Source organism: Mustela lutreola, chromosome 4 (genome assembly GCF_030435805.1).
Source record: "Mustela lutreola isolate mMusLut2 chromosome 4, mMusLut2.pri, whole genome shotgun sequence".
NCBI lineage: Eukaryota > Metazoa > Chordata > Mammalia > Carnivora > Mustelidae > Mustela > Mustela lutreola.
Genome location: NC_081293.1, coordinates 39,732,580 through 39,752,499, shown reverse-complemented (window position 1 = coordinate 39,752,499; position 19,920 = coordinate 39,732,580). Strand labels below are relative to the sequence as shown.

General features: G+C 37.2%; 1 protein-coding gene across 4 annotated transcripts in view; it reads right to left on the bottom strand.

The window, feature by feature from the left end:
* PARG (poly(ADP-ribose) glycohydrolase) overlaps positions 1 to 19,920 on the bottom strand; it is a 125,583-nt gene that overhangs the window by 67,656 nt on the left and 38,007 nt on the right. For all 4 annotated transcript variants that reach the window (XM_059169617.1, XM_059169616.1, XM_059169614.1 and 1 more), the window contains exon 8: positions 2,799 to 2,891. In XM_059169617.1, coding sequence (XP_059025600.1) covers positions 2,799 to 2,891 — 93 coding nt within the window. The remainder of the gene's footprint in view (positions 1 to 2,798; positions 2,892 to 19,920) is intronic.

Here is a 19,920-nt window from a genome sequence, read left to right as displayed (position 1 = left end):
AAAAATCTCTTAACCCCCAAATAACAAAACAATACAATTTTAAATACAGTAATTTATTTCTATTTTCTTGGAGGAGAAATGTCCGAAAGCTAAACATTTGGAGAGAACTAGAAAGTGTGAATCTTTTAAGTGTTCAGCTAGATAAAATAAGAGACTGACTGATTTAATATGAACCAAGAGCTTTCAAAAAGTTAATCTCAAAAATCTGCTTTCTTCCTTTAATTTGCTTTTTATAAATCTAAAATTTACCTTTTGGGTTTGGCCTAGAGAATGTTAATGTGATAAATCATTAAATAACCACATATGCAATTTAACTTGCCAAAGATACACTATGACATCAAAGTGAAGTGTTAACTTTCACAACAGAGATTTACTTTTCAGTAGAGTAGAAAGCCCAGACTTAAAATGTTCTCCCCATTAATACATGAATAGAAAAACAAAATTGTTTTTAACCAGGACAAAATGTTGGGGAGCCACAAGTCCAATTTTGTTTTACCAAGTGCCTTGTTAGAACTTAAAAATTTAGATGTTTTTGAATATGTATCTCATTCATAAAATATGGAAATGCTCTTTTGCCTAAGTGCAAGGGGAAGAGAAGATTAAGTGATTCATGTCTAAAGGCTATATACTATTGATTATGTACTATATGTTGAATTAAAAGGCCATTTAATTAAGCACATGGAACTTGAGGTCACAAAGAGGATTTCCCTTCAAGAAGAATATAATATAGTAGGGGGAGATATATAAAGATAAAAATCATGAAATAATGTTCTAAGTGTGACTTGAGTGTCATAGGAGGGGTTAACTTTGGCTAGGAGAGGTAGGGAAGGCTTCACAGGAGACATAAAAGTTAAGCACAACCTAAGAGATAGTAAGGGATTTTACTAGGTAAGGAAAAAAGCAATGAGAAAAAGGATAAAGAGTGAACATGACACATAGCAAGCAAAAAAAACTTCCAACATAAATACAGAGTATTAATATGTATTTTCCCTGCCCAACAGAAAACTTATTTCAGATACAATGCATTAATGATATGAAATTAAAGTTACATAAAATGAGAAATATCACAGTAAGATGCTAATAAAGATGGCACATCAAAAAACACAGTGGTTCTTAACTGAAGGTGGCATGGCCCTCAATCATTTGCTTATGTTTTTAGATTGTTCCAATGACTATGGCTGTGGTTTTGCGGGTATCCCCAATGACAAGTTACTATGTGTGAAACCATTTCTCACATGTGTAAATTATTCCACCCAATATGTCCCTAGGGCCCCTGTAGAGCAACAATATTACCAAAACCCTGGCTAGCATCCATGCAGCAAGGGGGCTGGCTTTAGAAACAACAGACAGAGGCAAATTCACAACCTATGTTGTGAGAAACATAGGAACAAAATTATGAAGAACAAACCAACAACCTCTTAGGGTGATCTGAAAATGTGTCCACAAATTCTTTGATATTTCCTCCTTTTAAAAGATTTTTTAAAAAATTTTATATTAGAGAGAAAGAGAGCATGAGCGGAGGGGCAGAGGGCAAGGGAGGGAGAATTCCAAGCAGACCCTGAGCTGAGTGCAGAACCCAACGCAGGGCTTGATCTCATAACCCTGAGATCAAAACCAAGAGTCAGACACACTCAACCAACTGCGCCACCCAGGAACTCCGACATTTCCTCCTTCTAAGAGAGTTTAATTACCATCTCCTTGAGTGTGGATTAGATTTAGTGACTAATTTTTAATCAACAAAAAAATAGCATGAGTGTCAGTGGGTAACTTCAAAAACTAGGTCAAAAAAGGCACTGCCAATTTCCTGTTCTCTCCTTAGGTGGCTTGTTCTGGAGAAGTTAGCAAGCATGTCGTGAGGACAAGCCAATCAGCCTAAGGAGAGGGCCATCGCAAGAAATTGAGGGTTTCTGGGCGCTGGGTGGCTCAGGTGGTTAAGCCTCTGCCTTCAGCTCAGGTCGTGATCCCAGGGTCCTGGGACTGAGTTCCGTTATCAGGCTTCCTGCTTCGTTGGGAAGCCTGCTTCTCCCTCTGTCTCCATCTCCCTCTCTCTGTGATGAATAAATAAATATAATCTTTAAAAAAAAAGAAAGAAATTGAGGGCTTCTGCCCAAAAGCCATGTGAGTAAACCAACTTAGAGGCGGCTCCTCCAGCCTCAGTGAAAGCTTCAGAGAAGGACTGCAGCCCTGACCAACACCCCAACTGCAACCATGAAAGAAATCCTGAGCCAGAACCACTCAGCAAAGCTGTTCCTGAATTCCTGACAGACAGAGACTGTGAGATAATAAATGTTTATTGCTTTAAGCCATGGAATTTTGGCAATTTATTATATAGCTACAATTACAATACTCCCCCCCCCCCAAAAGAATACCAGATTCTTTCATTTTTAAAAGTTAAAAAAGTACCATGAGCTCACTTGTTATATAATACACCACTGTGGGGTAAGGAAGAGCCATTCTGAAGATGAATGTTCTAAATCCATTAGTATGTCTTAGAATAATGACTTTTTTTTTTTAAGTCAGAGATTGTTTAAACAAAACGAGAATAGGAACTCTGAATAAGCAAACCTCAACAGTGTAAACTGAACCTCAGAAATTGAATGCTGCATTTTTAATGTCCTTTTGTAGCATTCCCTCTAGCCTCTAACCTTTTCATCAGTATAGCAAAATCCTTACACTCTTTGGTAAAAACTGTTTCCCATCTCATTTTTCTCTCTCTTTGACCCTGGCCATTAGAGTTAAAAAGAAATTCAATTGTGAGTGCCAAGGACGCTACTGAGGAAGAAGTTATTTCTACTAACCTGGGTGCAAATATTGGGCAGACAGAGTGCAATTTTCACCATATCAGGCAAAATGGACTGATATAAATGTTGAGCTTCTGCTTCTTCAAGTACCTGAAAACCAATCAAATATATTAGTAAATAATAACCAATGAACAAATGTTTGTTATGAAATTAAATTACATACCTGCTTTTCACTGAATCCCATAAGGCACTTTATCAGTATCATCAAACACATGTAAGAGTACACCAACAGACATGCACTAAGGTGGAACTTGTGTATTTAAAAATTCATTTTTTAAAAAAGATTTTACTTATTTATTTGACAGAGAGAGCATAAGCAGAGGGAACAGCAGAGGGAGAGGGAGAAGCAGGCTCCCCACTGAGGACCCTGGGATCATGACCTGAGCCAAAGGCAGATGCTTAATCAACTGAGCCACTCAGGTGCCCCTACAATTCACTTTCAAGCATATCTAATCTACCTGAATACCCTCTGAAAGCTAATTAAGTATCCCAAATATCAAGTATCTCTCATGTCAACTTTCACAATTAAATGAAACACTTGCAAATAAAAAAAACCCAGCACATTCTGCCCTTGGTTACAACTAAAAACTGCTAGACCACTAAGGACTCACTAAGAAACCCTAGACCCCATCCAGTTTCAGTTGTTCATAATTTTAAAAAATCACCATAAAAAACATACTAATTATTCAGAGCACAGTATATTTTTCAAATCTAACCTACTGGATAGTAAACAATGAGGTTTCTGATGATCATGGAATTTTTATTTTAAGGCACCGTTGGGAGGTTAAAACCACAATTCCCACATCATAATCTGAAGTACAACAAAGACAACATTCATAGCCCATTTTTATCTTTTATAATTTCCCATCCCTACAGGCTTTAGAAATTACTTTAGGTCTTTTGATCTAATTTCTCTCTAAAAATGTGTCTTTAAATGTAGTGAAAATGAAAAAACACTGTTCATTTGGAATTAACCAATTTGGAATTAACCAATTAACCATTTAGAAATTGTTAAGTCAGGATTAAAGTAAAACATTTATCAACTTAAAATTACATTTGAACTAAAGGAGGTCTCATTTATAACCCAGTCTGATTCTTAGGAAAGAAAACTGAGGCCAAGGAGGTTACCTTATTATCCTAGCTTGAGAAGGTCAATTAGCAACTAAATCAAAACTAGAACCCAAGTGTTCCCACCTCTACTCCACTACTCTCCCCACTTCTCTATTTGGAAGGGATTAATGAGGATACAGACTCTTCACAAACCTACACTTTCTTTGCTATAAACTGGAATTAAGGAACCTTCATTCGTCTATCTGAAGGTGCACAAGGTATGTCTGTAAATAGAAAAAGTAACAATTTACATTTACTCTGGTTTTATAGAGAATTTCTAACACTAAGAATTATCATATCAATATGCTAACATCCAACCTATGCTTAAGCTCCCTCTCCAAATTAGGACAGTGTTAGATCTTTTATTAGTAGCACCAAAGGTCCTTAAACTGTTTTTTGGGGTTTTTTTCTTTTTGCCAGTCTATTTTCTTTGTATTGTTCAAAATGAGTAATTCTGTTGTCCTCTTTCAAGTTCACCATTTCTTTCTTCTGTCATCCCATTTCTTCATTGAGCTCATTCATAGCACTTCTTTAAAAATTTCAGTTACTGTATTTTTCAGTTCTAAAATTTCCATTTGGTTTTACCTTATAGTTACTATTTCTTTCCTGAAACTATTTTTTCATCATTTTTAGCAGACTTGTAATAGCTCATTGAAGCCTTTTGTGATGGCTCCTTGAAAATCGTGTCACATAATTCTAAAAGCTGTTTTATGGTTGGGGTTGAGGTCCACAGATTGTTTTCTCATTTCAACACAGATTTTCCTGATTCTTGGTGATGAGTCATCTTTTATTGGAACCTGGGTATCTTGGGTATTATGTTATTTAAATCTTGTTTTAGCACGCCTTCTGTAACAGAGGAAAGCAAGAGCTAACTCATTACTGCTAGTTCAGAGTAGAAACTCAGGCCCCCTACTTGTGAGGAGTGGGGAAGACATCTTGTGCCACTGGGTGGAGGTGAGAGTTCAAGCAGACCTCTACTGTACATTTCTAGGGCCCCACAGACCATAGTTGGACAGTATTTTCTCTACCATTCAGAGTGTTCTTATGTTTATATAGTATCCAGGGTTTTAACTACATTTAGTAGAATGGACAGGGTGAAATGTCTACCCAAATATTTTAACCTAAAGACATTTAACCTTTATATGTCTAAATGGACTGACAGCTTCTCTTTTGGATACCTATCCTTGTCTTTTAAAATTGACAGACCAGGGCGCCTGGGTGGCTCAGTGGTTAAGCCGCTGCCTTCAGCTCAGGTCATGATCTCAGGGTCCTGGGATCGAGTCCTGCGTCGGGCTCTCTGCTCAGCAGGGAGCCTGCTTCCTCCTCTCTCTCTCTCTGCCTGCCTCTCTGCCTACTTGTGATTTCTCTCTGTCAAATAAATAAATAAAATCTTTAAAAAAATAAATAAAATAAAAAATAAAATTGACAGACCAAGTACTTGCTGCCGTGCTTTGCTGACAGTCAAAGCTTTAAAATATCACTTATTTATCTGATAAAATGTTACTGCACTGGACTTCTTCACAACTGTCAACACTTCAGAGCTATGTCTAAATGCTGCTTTGGAAACACAAATGAGAACATAAAAAGTATCATTCGAGAACATAACCAACCCAACTACTGTTTGAGATAGAATGCATAATTTATGGGGCACCTGAGTGGCTCAGTCAGTTAAGCAGCTGCCTCTGGCTCGAGTCATGATCCCAGGGTCCTAGAATCGAGTCCCACATTGGGCTCCCTGCTCAGTGGCGAGCTTGCTTCTCACTCTCCCTCTGCCTGCGTTTTGCCTACTTGTGCTCTCTCTCCATCTCTCTAATAAATAAATAAAATCTTTAAGAAATAGAATGCATAATTTAAAATGCTATTATGATCTTTAGCTTTCTCACATATTAGTATTTTTATGCAAATGTTACCTTTTATAAATTATTATTTAATATTAACCTATACAGTGCAAACCAAGATATAAATGATAAAAGGTTTTTAAAATGTAAGTTATTTCTTAAAAAAAAAAAAGTAAGTCATTTCTTTACTTCCAGAGTAGTAAGAACCTTGAAGAACAGAATTAATGTTTATTTATAATAAAGCATCTATTATGTTTATTTATAATAATGGCAATGATGATTATAAGGAAAATAAACCTAAGACAATAAAAGGAGAGTTTCATTAAATTTTCTCACAAGTAAAGCCCTGCTCTCTATTGGATTGTCTGCATACATAACTTTATGTAGCAGGTGTTTCTGCATGTGTATACTTGTGTGTATATTGTATTTTTATTCCAGTCCCATAAAGCCTATGTATGTGTAAAGTGTATGTCTCATTCAGAATTGACATAAGGAGTTTCAAAATTGTAATGCCATTTTGTTCATCTCTTCTTTTTAAACTATAAATCTGTTTGCTAATTCAACTCATCAGTAAACAAGTATTTTGAGTATTTATTATGTACCAGACACTGTACCAGGAATGAAGACAGAACCGTAAACAGTAACAGACATGATCACTGACCTCCAGCAGAAAGCCCTATGTTCTTTCTGTGACTGCCACCCCCACCCATAGGTTAGGCCTAACCCTGAAGAACTGTCCTGGGTCATACTAAAAGCTCATCACAGTGACTGTAGAAAGGTTATCTTTCTTTCTTCCTTTAGCAGACAGAAACATGGATGAACTACTTAAAAAGAGTAACTGATTTGCCAAATGTCAAAACATTATGAATGGCTTTTTTTTTTTAAGATTTTATTTATTTATTTGACAGACAGAGATCACAAGTAGGCAGAGAGGCAGACAGAGAGAGAGGAGGAAGCAGGCTCCCTGCTGAGCACAGAGCCTGATGCAGGGCTTGATCCCAGGACCCCGGGACCATGACTCGAGCTGAAGGCAGAGGCTTTAGCCCACTGAGCCACCCAGGCGCCCTCCTCCTTTTTTTTTTTTTTTTTTTTTTTTAAGATTTTATTTATTTATTTGACAGAGAGGCAGAGCAGGCAGAGAGGCAGGCAGAGGGAGAGGAGGAAGCAGGCTCTCCGCGGAGCAGAGAGCCCGATGCAGGGCTCGATCCCGGGACTCTGAGATCATGACGTGAGCTGAAGGCAGAGGGTTTAACCCACTGAGCCATCCAGGCGCCCCTCATTATGAATGTTTTAAATCTCTAGAAGCATGCAAAGGAAGAGATGTTTATTTATTTCTTCTTTCTTAGAATACTTCACCAACTAAAACTAAATCTATGAACTGTGCTCTATTACTACAGATATATTCATTATGACTAAGTACAGTGTCTGGCATAGAGAAAGTATTAAATAAATAATGACTTCTGAACTTTGAGAGAGTAAGTGCAATCTGTAGCTGATAAAATCAGAAAACTACTATCATTTTACTAAAAGAGGAAGTTGCCACTGATCTACTTCTTCAAATAGTTCAGAACTTTAAAAAAGTGACCAGTCACAAATCAATGAATATAATAAACACATTAAGTCATTCCATTTTTATTGATATAAACCTAGTTAGATCACAGTAAAACTTTGAAGTTACTACTAATCTCTTTTAATAAAAATTTTCAAAAAAAAAAAACCCTTTATGTACAAGGTCTAGACTATTAAATTTTATTATATAATTTTTCAAAAAAAAGTACCTCACACCCCAAAATCTGAAGAGGAAAAAAAGTCACAATCCTATGATCCTAAAATTAAAATAACTACTCAATTTTGTTATGTTAATATTTAACTAAATGGTATACTATACTTTATTCGAACTTGATTTTCTGTCTTAAGAGAAAGACACAGATGTCTTTCCATGTAACAGAATGATGTTACTAGATGTATGATTCCCTATCAATAGTAATAATTTTTCTCAACATTGTATGAAACTTTCAAAAAATACAGCAAAGTTAAAATAACTATACACTAATACCATATACTTGGTAGTTTCTATAATTAAATCACATCTTTCTATATTTACTTTTGTCACATATGTACCCATCCATCAATCCATTTTTAAATTCACTTTGAAGTAATTGGGTACATCTGTACATTTATCACTTCAGCCTGCATTTTAACAATTATACCTTAATATTTAATTTAATATTTATTTAGTTTTTTTCTTTTGAGGTAAAATTTAAATTCAATGAAATATACTAATCTTAAGTGGTATACTTAAGTGGCATATTACCATTCAACAAATTTTTTTACAAATGTATATACCTGCAAATCTAGACCCCTATCAAGATACAGGACATCATCAAAACCTTAAGAGTTCTCTCAGGCACCTGGGTGTGTCAGTCAGTTAAGCGTCTGCCTTTGGCTTGAGTTGTGAGTCCAGGGTCCTGGAATTGAGTCCCCCATCAGGCTCTGTGATCAGCAGGGAGCCTGCTTCTCCCTCTTCCTCTGCCTGCCACTTTGCCTACTTGTGATTTCTCTTTCTCTCAAAAATAAACAAAATCTTTACAAAAAAAAAAAAAAATGGCGCTTGGGTGGCTCAGTGGGTTAAAGCCTCTGCCTTCAGCTCAGGTCATGATCTCAGGGTCCTGGGATCAAGCCCCGCATCAGGCTCTCCGCAGAGCTTCCTCCTCTCTCTTTCTCTGCCTGCCTCTCCGCCTACTTGAGATCTCTGTCAAATAAATAAAATCTTAAAAAAAAAAAAAAAAAAAAAAAAACCTTAAAAGTTCTCTCATGCCCCTTCCCAGGAAACTCCTGCTCCCACACCTAAGGGATACCATTGTCCTAAATTTGTCCTATTACAGATTAGTTCTGCCTCTTATAAAACTTTATGTATTGTAAACAAAGGACCTGTACTGTTTTATGCAAGGTTTTTTTTCTTAACACGGTATTTTTGAGATATATCTATATTTTATCAGTGATTTTGTTCCCTTTTATTATTTTATCCCATTGTATGAATACACCACAATTTGTTTATTCATTCTCCTGTTGATAGACAACAGGTCTATTTCTAGGTTTTGGCTATTAGATAAAGATGCTATAACATTCTTCTATAAATACAGGACTTTTCTCACACTTACACTCTTATTTTTCTTGGGTATAGAAAGGAACAGAATTAGGAGCACCTGGGTGGCTCAGTCAGTTAAGCTCAGGTCATGGTCTCAGGGTTGTGGGATTGAGCCAACTTTGGGCTCTGTACTGGGCATGGAGCCTGCTTAAGATTCTCTCTCTCCCTCTCTCCCTTCCAGTCCCTCCTCTCTCTTAAACACACACACACACACACAAAACAAACAAAAAAAACAATAAAAAACAAAAAACAGAATTAATGAATTAATGGATCATAGGGTAGATAAATGTTTAGTTTTCTAAAGAACTGCCAGATCTTTCCCCAATGTAGTAGTACCACTGCACACTCCAACAACAAAGTATGAGAGTTCCAGTTGCTCCATATCTATACCTACACTTGGTCATTTTAGTTTCAGCCTTTCTAGTGTTTGTGTACTAATATTTCATTTCAATTTTCATTGGCATTTCCCCAATGACAAATGATACTGAGCACTTTTTAATGTGCTACTTGGTCATTTATATGCCTTTCTTTGTGATGTCTTTTAAATTCTTTTGCTCATTTTTTTTAATAAGGCTGTTTGTCTTTTTAACTTTTAATTATAGTTATTTATATATTCTAAATACAAGTCCCTTGTTAGAGAAACTTTCAGAAAATATTTTATCCGTGTCTTTAGTTTCTCTACTCATTTTCTTAATGTACATAGATGATGAGTATTAATTTTTTTTCTTTTATGGCTAATGTTTTCATGTCCTATGAAATCTTTCCCTAAATGACAAAGACACTTTCTCCCAAAAGCTTCATGGTTTTAGCTTTTGTATTTAGAATTATTTTCTATGTATGCTGTGTGGGAAGAGCTGAAGTTCATTTTCCCCCCATATGTATATCCAGTTCCTCCAGCACCATTTGTTAAAAAGACATTTCTTTCTCGCACTAGATTTCTTTAGCATCTTTGTTGAAAATCAAATGATTCTGTAATCCTGGGTCTATTTCTGGGTTTTCTTGGTTTCCCACAGATCAATTTGATTCTTTGTTTCATTTTGTTTTTATTTTAGTATAATTAACAAACAATATTATATTAGTTTCAGATGTATAATACAATGATTCAACAATTCTATATGTCACTCAGTGTTCACCACAATTTGATTCTTATGTCAGTACTACATTAGCTTCCTTAGGATGCTATAATGAAGTACCACAAACTGTGGCTTGAAATAACAAAAATTCATTCTCTCATAGTTTGGGAGGCTAGAAGTCTAAAATCAAGATGCTGGCAGGGTTATCCTCCCTCTGAAAGCTCTAGGGAAGAATCTTTCCAAGCGTCTTCCTAATTTTGGTAGCTACTAGCAATCCTTGGGGTTCCTTGGCTTTAGAAACTTTTGACAAATAATAGCTACTATTATGATGATGATACATATTTTACCCTCTGCCTTGTTTAACATTTTACTACAGTTAAATGACTAAATATGGGTCAAGACTTAGTTCACATTTCCCTGATTTTCCTAATTGCTCCTTCCTCTGTGACTCTATTGTCAAATGTACACACCTGTACTGCAGCACTTATTACAGCTTATTATAGTAACTTAACCACTTATGTCTGTCTCCTCTCCTCCAATCTGTGAAACACTGCAACAGCAAGGATTGTATCTCTGATATCTTGCATTCCCATACTAAGCACAGTATTCAGTATTCACTATTATTTGCTGAATAAAGAGTTAATGAAAATAAAAACATTACATTTTACCTTGAAAGTATCCCTGAAAAACAGAAAGCATAAGGACATCTAAAGAAACTACAGTTTAAAGGAGGTAAAGCAGTTTCCCACACTCACACTTAATGGCATAAGTTAAGACTAGATGCCAAGCCTTTGCTTACCAGGTTTTAGAGAATGGAGCACTGGCCAAGATACTGGAAGACTATAGTAAGAGGCGCAGATCTGCATTTACTCCCTGTATTAACAAAAAATTCCCGAATTCTTTATTTCCTTATCTGTAATAAGGATAATTCTAACTCTGTTTAACTTACAGAGTTATGAAGGTTCAGAGGTAATGGTGTTTTATGAATTCTAAAGCCCCACATACAAATGCAAAGTAATAACAATAGTAATAATAATCTAATGGGCCAATAATTCACCACCTTTCTGAATTGAGCCTCCTCCTTCCTTCATCACCCCCACATCAATTACTGCCAAGTCCTACTGACTGATTCAGCAGGAACTTAACATACTCGTTACCTCCTCTTAATCACTACTACTAAGCTCCCCTGACTCAGCCCTTCATCTAATCTCCCCAAAAGTGCTACAGCAATCTAACTGCTGCCCTACTGCTGGCCCACCTTCAGTTTCCACACAAGTACACCCTGGTGTGTCCCAGCTCCACTTGAAAGCTTTCAATGGCTTTTTACTGCCTTTACAATACAGTATAATTCTTTGAACTAATAACCAACTATCTGGCCTTAGATGCTTGTCTAGTCTTCTTTAGCACACATATGCATCACCTTCTGTGCATTTTACATACTGGCAACTCCGCAATTTACTCTTCTTGAGCACCTACCTGTCCTGCCACAGATACAATTTGTGCTACACCTACAGTATCTTTCCCATTCAACTTTAAAACTTACCTAACCTTCTGATGTCTTGCTCAAACAACATGTTGTTTCAAAGTCTAAACGATTTGATTTGCCAACTAGAAGGTTAACTTTCCCTCCTCCAATTTATCTGTACTTTTTTTCACAAGACACTTAAGAATTCCTGCTTTATACTGTAGTTATTTATGGATATGCCTACGAGTGCTTACTAGAAGTTCCTTTAAGACAAGATTTATGGGGGCACCTGGGTGGCTCAATTGGTTAGGCATCTATCTGCCTTCAGCTCAGGTCATGATCATGGGGTCCTGGGATTAAGCCCCACATCCCTGTTGAGCAGGAAGTCCGTTTCTCCCTCTGCCCACTCATTCATATGCTTGCTCACTCTTAAATAAATAAATAAATACTAAAAACAAAATTTATGTTGATTCACTATGCCTAGAACAGTGATATTCATATGTGACATTCTAATAAATACTTGTTCAATTAACTTAAATTTTCTATTATAGGTAATTTTACAAAGCTCATCCTGTTACACCTCTCTACTTCCTATGAAAATCATCACTACTTAGGGCAGATATTAGAGTTTCTTTCCTTTTTTCTTTTCCTTGTTGTTTTTTTTTTTTCTTTTTAAGGAAAAGTAAATTAAACTGCATATGGGGTGAGCTTTCTATAATATACTTAAAACTTAATGGGATCCCAAACCAGAAAGGTAGGTTCATACTTCAAAAATTTAAAAAAGAGGCACACAAGTGGCAGTTAAGCAGCAGACTCTTTGGTTTCGGCTCAGGTTGTGATCTCAGTGTTATGCAATGGAACCCTGTGTTGGGCTCTACGCTCAGCATGGAGTCTGCTTGGGACTCACTCTCCCTATCCCTCTGCCCCTCCTCCCACTCTCTCTCTCTCTAAAAATAAATATATAAAATCTTTAAAAAATTCAAAAGAAATAACACAAGTCAGAATTATCAAGATCTTTCAGTCCCACTTATTCTTCAGGCATGTTTTTAGACTACAAAATTAAATGTTAGAAAGAAAAAAACCAATTATAGCATTAAATTATGTAAGGGTAAAAAAACCCAACTGGAGAAGGTGAATCTTTCTAACATTTATTTATGCGTGACTCAGGCTGACACTTTGAAAAGAAGAATGTGACAGCTTACAAGAAAACAAACTCACTCACTCCCCCTTAATTTCTGAAGGCTCGTGCAAGTCTGACAGGCCAACCACAGGGTGATCTCTCATGTGTATCATCCATGACAATTACGGCTTCAATAAGAATGTTCCCCAAATTTTAATAAAGCCCAGCTGGTTTTCAGGAAATAGCTAGCCTAACATTTTCATATTTAAGAAAGCATATTTCAGAAATTAGTGAACTATTTTGTGCACCTAATTAAGACTGTCTAAAATTTTTATCTTAAGGCATCAAAAGAGGTACAAAATGAATGTTGTGGAGAACAAGGTGATATGAAAGGCTGAGAGCTAACAGGGGTCAGTGTTGGTAGCAGGGAAAAGGACTGTGCTGGGAAGCCACCCTGCCCCTCTCTTATCTTTGCTTTGGTTTGGTTTTCCTCTTCAAAGAGCTATTAAGAGCTACTGTATGAATTTTCAAAGTGCTATGACTTTGAATCTGGGAATCACTGATAAAAATCACAGCTCATTATAAGCATTTGAAATGACTTAAGGATAGTACAAAAGAGGCTTCAAAGTATTTATCTTGCAACTTACACTGGAAATAACCTGTACCTGTCATTAGAGTAATTCGATAGTTGTTTAATATGGGGTAAATCAGGCTGCTACAGCCATTTCCTCTTCTTCCCCATCACTGGTTGTCAGCAACAGAGGAAAAAGAGTGCAAGCAGTGGATTCTAATTTTATTGTACATCTCCATGCCCACAGTCAAGCTCCTGTTAGCCCTATTCCTATTAGGCTCCTATTAGGCAAGAGAAATAAGGAAGGAGATGAGAAAGGGCTCTCCTGGATGGTCCTCACAATTCCATTTCTAGCCTCTCCCAATCACTGTTCTGTGGCTCGTGACACAACTCTGCACTAGTTTCTCTCTTCATCCAGAAAACCAGCCACCAATGCCTTAAATTTCACAGGCTTTTGTAGATGGAAACTTCACCATCATGTACGCCTAAACTGAAATAATTAACAACTAATCTGGGAACACAAGCAATTTACAAGGAACATCTTCACCTAGTTCTTTAAAAAAAAAACTATGCCTCTAAACAACTGTCACACTATCTGCTACACAGATATCATTAGATTATACACAAATAAAATCGTATAGGTTTACGAAACATGAAGGAAGCTCTTCTCTAAACAGTATTTACTGATAATGACAATCTTTTTCCATGCTAATAATAAAATGCACCGAGTATTATCTTAGGACAAAGCATAATAACGCATCCTCACTATCCTGTCTCCGAAGGAGAATTTACTTCTCAATACTGTTATGGTAAATGATTATCCTTTAGGGAACAATCCCACAGTAGCACAAGATGCTCTGATAGGTCTTTCTCATCTCTCAATCCTATTACCGTATGACTACATGGCCATATCCATCAATCACGTTAGCAAACACCACCAAACCACAACGCTATTACATATATGCCAACAGATATTTTCAATACCATAGAATCACATTATTATCCATCTTTTATAATCAGGCAATCAAACTGAACATGACAAGATTTCAGAGAAATAGCTAATGGTAATATAAGTTTTTTAGTCCTGGAAGTAAGATGAACTTAATTCATTCAAGAAATGTGAGTAGTAACTTCAATCTTTTACTACAGTTTATACTTTTAAATTTAATGAGAATATTATTGAACTGTAATTAATATTTTAAAATTATTTTTAAGTAACTTTTAAGATAGTTCAAAGACAGCCTCTCACATACACTAGAAAAATAATTTGCTATATAAACAAAGTAATGTGCATACATATTATGGTGCCTAATTCTTAATTTAATTCCCAAATTATACAGCATGAATTAAAAAATCAGTATTATTGGTCTACGCTTCACTCCTATTAACAAGGCTGAAACACACTTAATTTTCCCAAAAGGTTTGAGGGCACCCCCTAGTGGCAGATTCTTTGGGGAAAAAAAAAAAAAGGTAGTAGAAAACAAATACTATCACAATGAAAATATCTTTTGAAAAAAACTGACCACGCTCTACCCAAAAACTCAGTTATTTCAGGCAATAGCCAATGTAGTAAAAATCAAAATGTGATCAAAGAATGTTAAGAAATCTCTGAAGCTCCCTATGAAAAATATCAGACCAGCAGTGACTTTCCGGCAGCAAGACCAGCAAGATGTCCAACACAGAAGGAACCTGAGAGATGATCTCATCCAGTACAGAAGAAAACTTCCTAGCACATGTATTGACTAAGTATTTGAAATATGGCCAGTGCAATATTTTGAGCACTGAGCAACTGAATTTCAAATTTTATTTCACTTTAAATAGCCACATATGGCTTTGGCTACTGTTTGGACAATACAGATCCAGCCCTATTTGCTACTACTACTCCACTGCAGAGAAAGTCACCAAAGCAGTCGATGGAAGATTCAAAAGTTTCCAGACATATGTAGAACTGGATGGAACAAATATATATATGACTAAATCTGTACCTCTTTATTTGGGGATTTTTAAGTGCAACTAATTTAATTCAACTGCACTGAGCTACTTTTGGTAACTGCAATTCATTTTAGAATACAGAGAAGTTTGAAAATGTTCCTTTTAAAATATTTCTTTTAAAATAATACTGGCTTTATAACCTATATAAAACTGAAGATATTTGACAACTGCCGTAACATTTAGGTACATCAAATAAAGTGGATTAAGTGTTCAGACTTAATTATCACCTGGGGCATTCATTCTTTTCTTACATGTAGAGAATAAAAAGGTAAATGGGTCCTTGGACTGTGGATTAGCTGAGCTCAGAAATCCAAAAAAGAGAAGAGCCCAGAAGCCTGCCTCTACTTGATACCAAACTCTAATAGTATGTTGCTCTTTATTTAGTTCAAGCACCTACGGAGCACTCACTTTGTCTAGGACATCACATGGAGCACTGTAAGGAATAAAGGCAGACAATGCAAGGTCTCTGTCCTCTAGAAATTCACTACCTTTTAGGGTAAAAATGTCCTATAAATAACCATAAGGACTGTGTGTGCTGGCCTCACTTTTTCTGATACCAACCGACACTCTCAAATGGTCAAGTAGCATTTTACACAAATATATCATCCTAAATCTTCCGTTAAGAAACTGTGGCTTAAGACCCACATTTGTGTGTTAACCTACTCTTTTTGAGTATTTTGAATTTAGTTCAAGAAACATGTACTGGGCAGCAGCCATAAGCCAGAAAACACTAAGATGCCCTGGAGAAGCTCAGCCTCATAAAGAATGCAGACATTTTATGGACAGATCATGTGTTATGCAGCAAGTTCATGGAGGTACTACTATCAGCACTGAGAGGAGTTTTTAGTAGATAAAACTACTGTCCTCTCTGGGAAGAGAGGAAAGAGTTCTTGGAGGAAATAAAGACTGCTCAGTCTGGAGAGGTGGATTAAGAGCAAGCAAACAGCATGCCAGGGAATCATAAACAACAGTCATTAGGATATCAGGTCTGGAGCAGGGCAGTGGCAAGAAATGATGCTGGAGAAGTGGCAGAGGCAAGGCCATGGAATACCATAAATATCACCCAGGAGAGTTGAAAACAGATGAGGTGCCACATGAGATTTGAAGATATATGCTTCAGAGAGCTCACTGTGTGTGTGCAGCACAAGGGATGGATTTGAAGGGAGCAACACTGAACACAGGGTTCAGCTGGATGACTGGTGCCATATACCATCTGAGTCATAAAGACAGCATGGATTAGACCAATATAGTAGAAATAGAGGTGAGGCTCAAGAAGTGTTTAGGAAGTAAAATTATGGTGTCTTAATATAAGAAGCTGACAGAGAAAAAGAGCTGAAGATAAAGATCCAAGTATGCCTCAGCATTAAGTGGTATTTAAAGCTCTTGGCACTACGTTAAGTGATAGGAACATAACAAAAAACAAATTAAATCACAGCCTCCTTCAAGGAAAACTAAGGGAGATTAACAAGGAAAAGTCCATAACAGAAGTGACAGCTAGGCTGGACACTAAAGGATGAGCAAAAGTTAACCTGCCCTTTGCGAGAAGAGTGAGGCCAGAAAAGATAGAGTGACATCTGTATCCTCAAGTATAATTCTATTTTGGACTTGCTGAATTTAAGGGCGGAATAAAACTAATTTTCCTTTGAGATAACAAAAGATGAATAAATAATAATGAAAATCTAAAATAAAGGAACTAAAAAATTTTACCTTTTAGATGGTCTCCAAACTCTCCGAGGTGTGAAGTAGGAACAGATGGACAGTAGAGTGCATGTGAAGATTAGAAAACATTGTGCAAGTTCGCAACCAAAGATCAATGAGGAAAAATATATTCAAGACAGCAAAAAGAACCAAAGGCTAAGTTAAGATTCAACAACAGGAACTCTCAGTAAAGCCTATCAAGAAAATTTTATTATTTATTTCTTGCTTTCACCGCCTCCTTCCCTCCTTTTTTTCAGTTAAGAGGAAAGGAAACAGGTAGCCAGATGCTATCAGAGTTGGAAACTACCAGATACTAAAGATCAATGATAATCAGATGAAAAAATAGATGACAGTTACCAGGCTCGGCAGGAAGAGAAAGGCAGGAGAGAGCCAACACTGTTTTGCAAGGTGTGTTCCATGGAATACCAACTACAAGGGAAATCATAAGTTGTTACACAGAAAAGGGTCCTGTTTGTAAATAAGTTTGGGAAAAATGTTTAACCAAAACTAAGCAGGTTTCTTTACTGTAAGACTCCTTAGAACTATTCCCAGTAGGAGGATATAATATGCAGCATACTAACTTGACCATTCAATTCTTTACTTACAAAGATTTTGAGCAACTAAGCGGGGAAACAGTGGCCCAGAAGAAAAAGGATAGAAGCAGCAGCCTTAAAAAACAGGGTACAGTAGGAATATGAGAATTGAAAACTAGGAGGCTATAGTAAAGGAGTAGCTTGAAACCAGGTCCAAATTGTGACCATACCCAGTCATAGAAGTTAACACAGTAGTGGGTTTCCCATACAGACCTGAGTCAGACCAGCACTAGTTGATGACTAGTGTCATCAACATGGTATCAACCAAAGTTGCTCAAGCTGATGTCAGTAACAGGGCTGAGAGGAAAAGGTGTCAAAGACGGATAGATAACAAAGTAAGAGGGGACATAACCAGACAGCAAGGATGCAAAGGAACAAAGACTGTTCATTGGTATGTGCACATTGGTATGTGCCCTCCCAAAGTCAATGTGTTTTTTGAACTAACCTTTTAACCTTTTTAACCAACCTTTTCCCAGAGAATTTTTCTTAGCTTCTCTGCTACCTGTAATTAAAATCTTTGAACTTACTGGGCCTCCCTAGCTTTATTCAACTGGTTTCTATGATGATTCTGCCCCTTTCCCTAAACATTTCTAGCTGACCTTATGTTTGGGTGGTATATTTGACGCCATTCCTCTCTAAGTGGTAAGTCAAGGTAGGCTCTGATGGCATGGACCACGGTGCACAAATAAAAAATGAGACCCACTTTAGCTAAGGTCTATAAGTATCACCCTGGGTTTTCACAGATCTGGGATACAGTTAAACAATTCAACAATGTAGTGGCATTAAGCACTGGGGCCTGAGGAGGAAAACAATTCCTTCTCTTCAGAGAAGGAAAAACTGCCACTCAGAAAAGCTCCTTCAGCTAAGATAAAAGTTAAGGGACAGCTACTATACAAGATGTCTGAACAAGATGGTAGAGTAGAGCAGTCATTTTGAGAACTTTTATACACATCACAGTTAACTGAGGGCTTGTGAAAACACAGATGGCTAGGCCTTGCCACAGCAGTTTCTAATTCAGTAGGTCTAGGAGTGGGGCAAAATTTACACTCTTAACAAGTTCCCAGGCGATGCTCTCTGCTGAATCAGTGACCATACCTTGAGAACCACTGCAGTAGAGTAGGTTTCTTGATCTTGCTCTACTGACCTTTTGGGGTAGATAATTCTGTTATGGAGGGTATCATCCTGTTCATGTGGGATGTTGAGTGGCATCCATTGCCTCTATCTGCCAGAGGCCAGTAGCACTGCCCTCCCAGTTGTGAGAACCAAGAATGTCTCCAAGTATCGCCAAATGTCCCCTGGGAAGCAGAATCCCTCTTGAATTGAGAGCTATTATAAGGGGCGCCTGGGTGGCTCAGTGGGTTAAGCCGCTGCCTTCGGCTCAGGTCATGATCTCAGGGTCCTGGAATCGAGTCCCGCATCGGGCTCTCTGCTCGGCGGGGAGTCTGCTTCCTCCTCTCTCTCTCTGCCTGCCTCTCTGCCTACTTGTGATCTCTCTCTGTCAAATAAATAAATAGAATCTTAAAAAAAAAAAAAAAAAAAAAAAAGAGAGCTATCATAATTAACTATAGTAGTTAAGAGCCAAAACTGGAGTGAGAGGCACCTGGGTTGAAATCCTGACTTTATCACTTAAGCAAGTTACTTTAAGCTCTCTAAGCCTTGGTTTTCAGTTCTTTATTTGTAAAATGAAAACATTAATGGTGTTTGCCTAATGGGGTAGTTGTGATGATTAAATGAGATAAAACATACCACTTACACCATACTTAGTACATAATAAACCTCCCAATTACAAGGACCACCACTGTTGCTACCACAATTAACCAAGTAGGGAGTTATAGCAAACTCCAAGGAGATCAAGGGCACAGGGGTCCTTGGAGAGGAGGTTAAATTTGGGAGGAGATAGGGCTAAGCCCAGAATGCATAAAAGTTTGCAAGAGAACCAAGATGAAATGTCTACAACTTAAGCTAGCTAAGCTGCTGGCCAAAAGGAAAGGACTACAGAGGAAGAGAGATATCAGCTCTGGGGAAAGAGGTTGGGTATTTGCTGCTAAACCAGTGAGCTGTGATATAAAGCACTTTTAACATTCTATTCCCAATGGAAGATGGCCTTTGTGCTACAGACTGAATGCTTGTGTCCTCCCTAATTCGTATGTTGAAACCTATTCCTGCCATGTGATGGTATTTGGATGTGGAAGTTTAGGGAGGTTATTCAAGTCATGTATAGGATTAGTGCCTTTTTAAAAGAGACCTTGGAGAGCTCTGTTGCTCCTTCTGCTTTGTGAAAATATAGCAAGAAAACAGTCTACATCTATGAATCATGAAGAACAGTCTACCAAATACCAAATCTGCCAATACCTTGACCTTGGACTCGACAGCCTCCAGAACTGTGAAAAATAAATTTCTGTTGCTTATAAGCAACCCAGTCTATTGTGTTCTGTTACTAGCAGCCTGAATAGACTAAACCACCTTGTTTACCTCTGAGCTGGGCTTCCCAGAACTGAGGTAGATTAGACG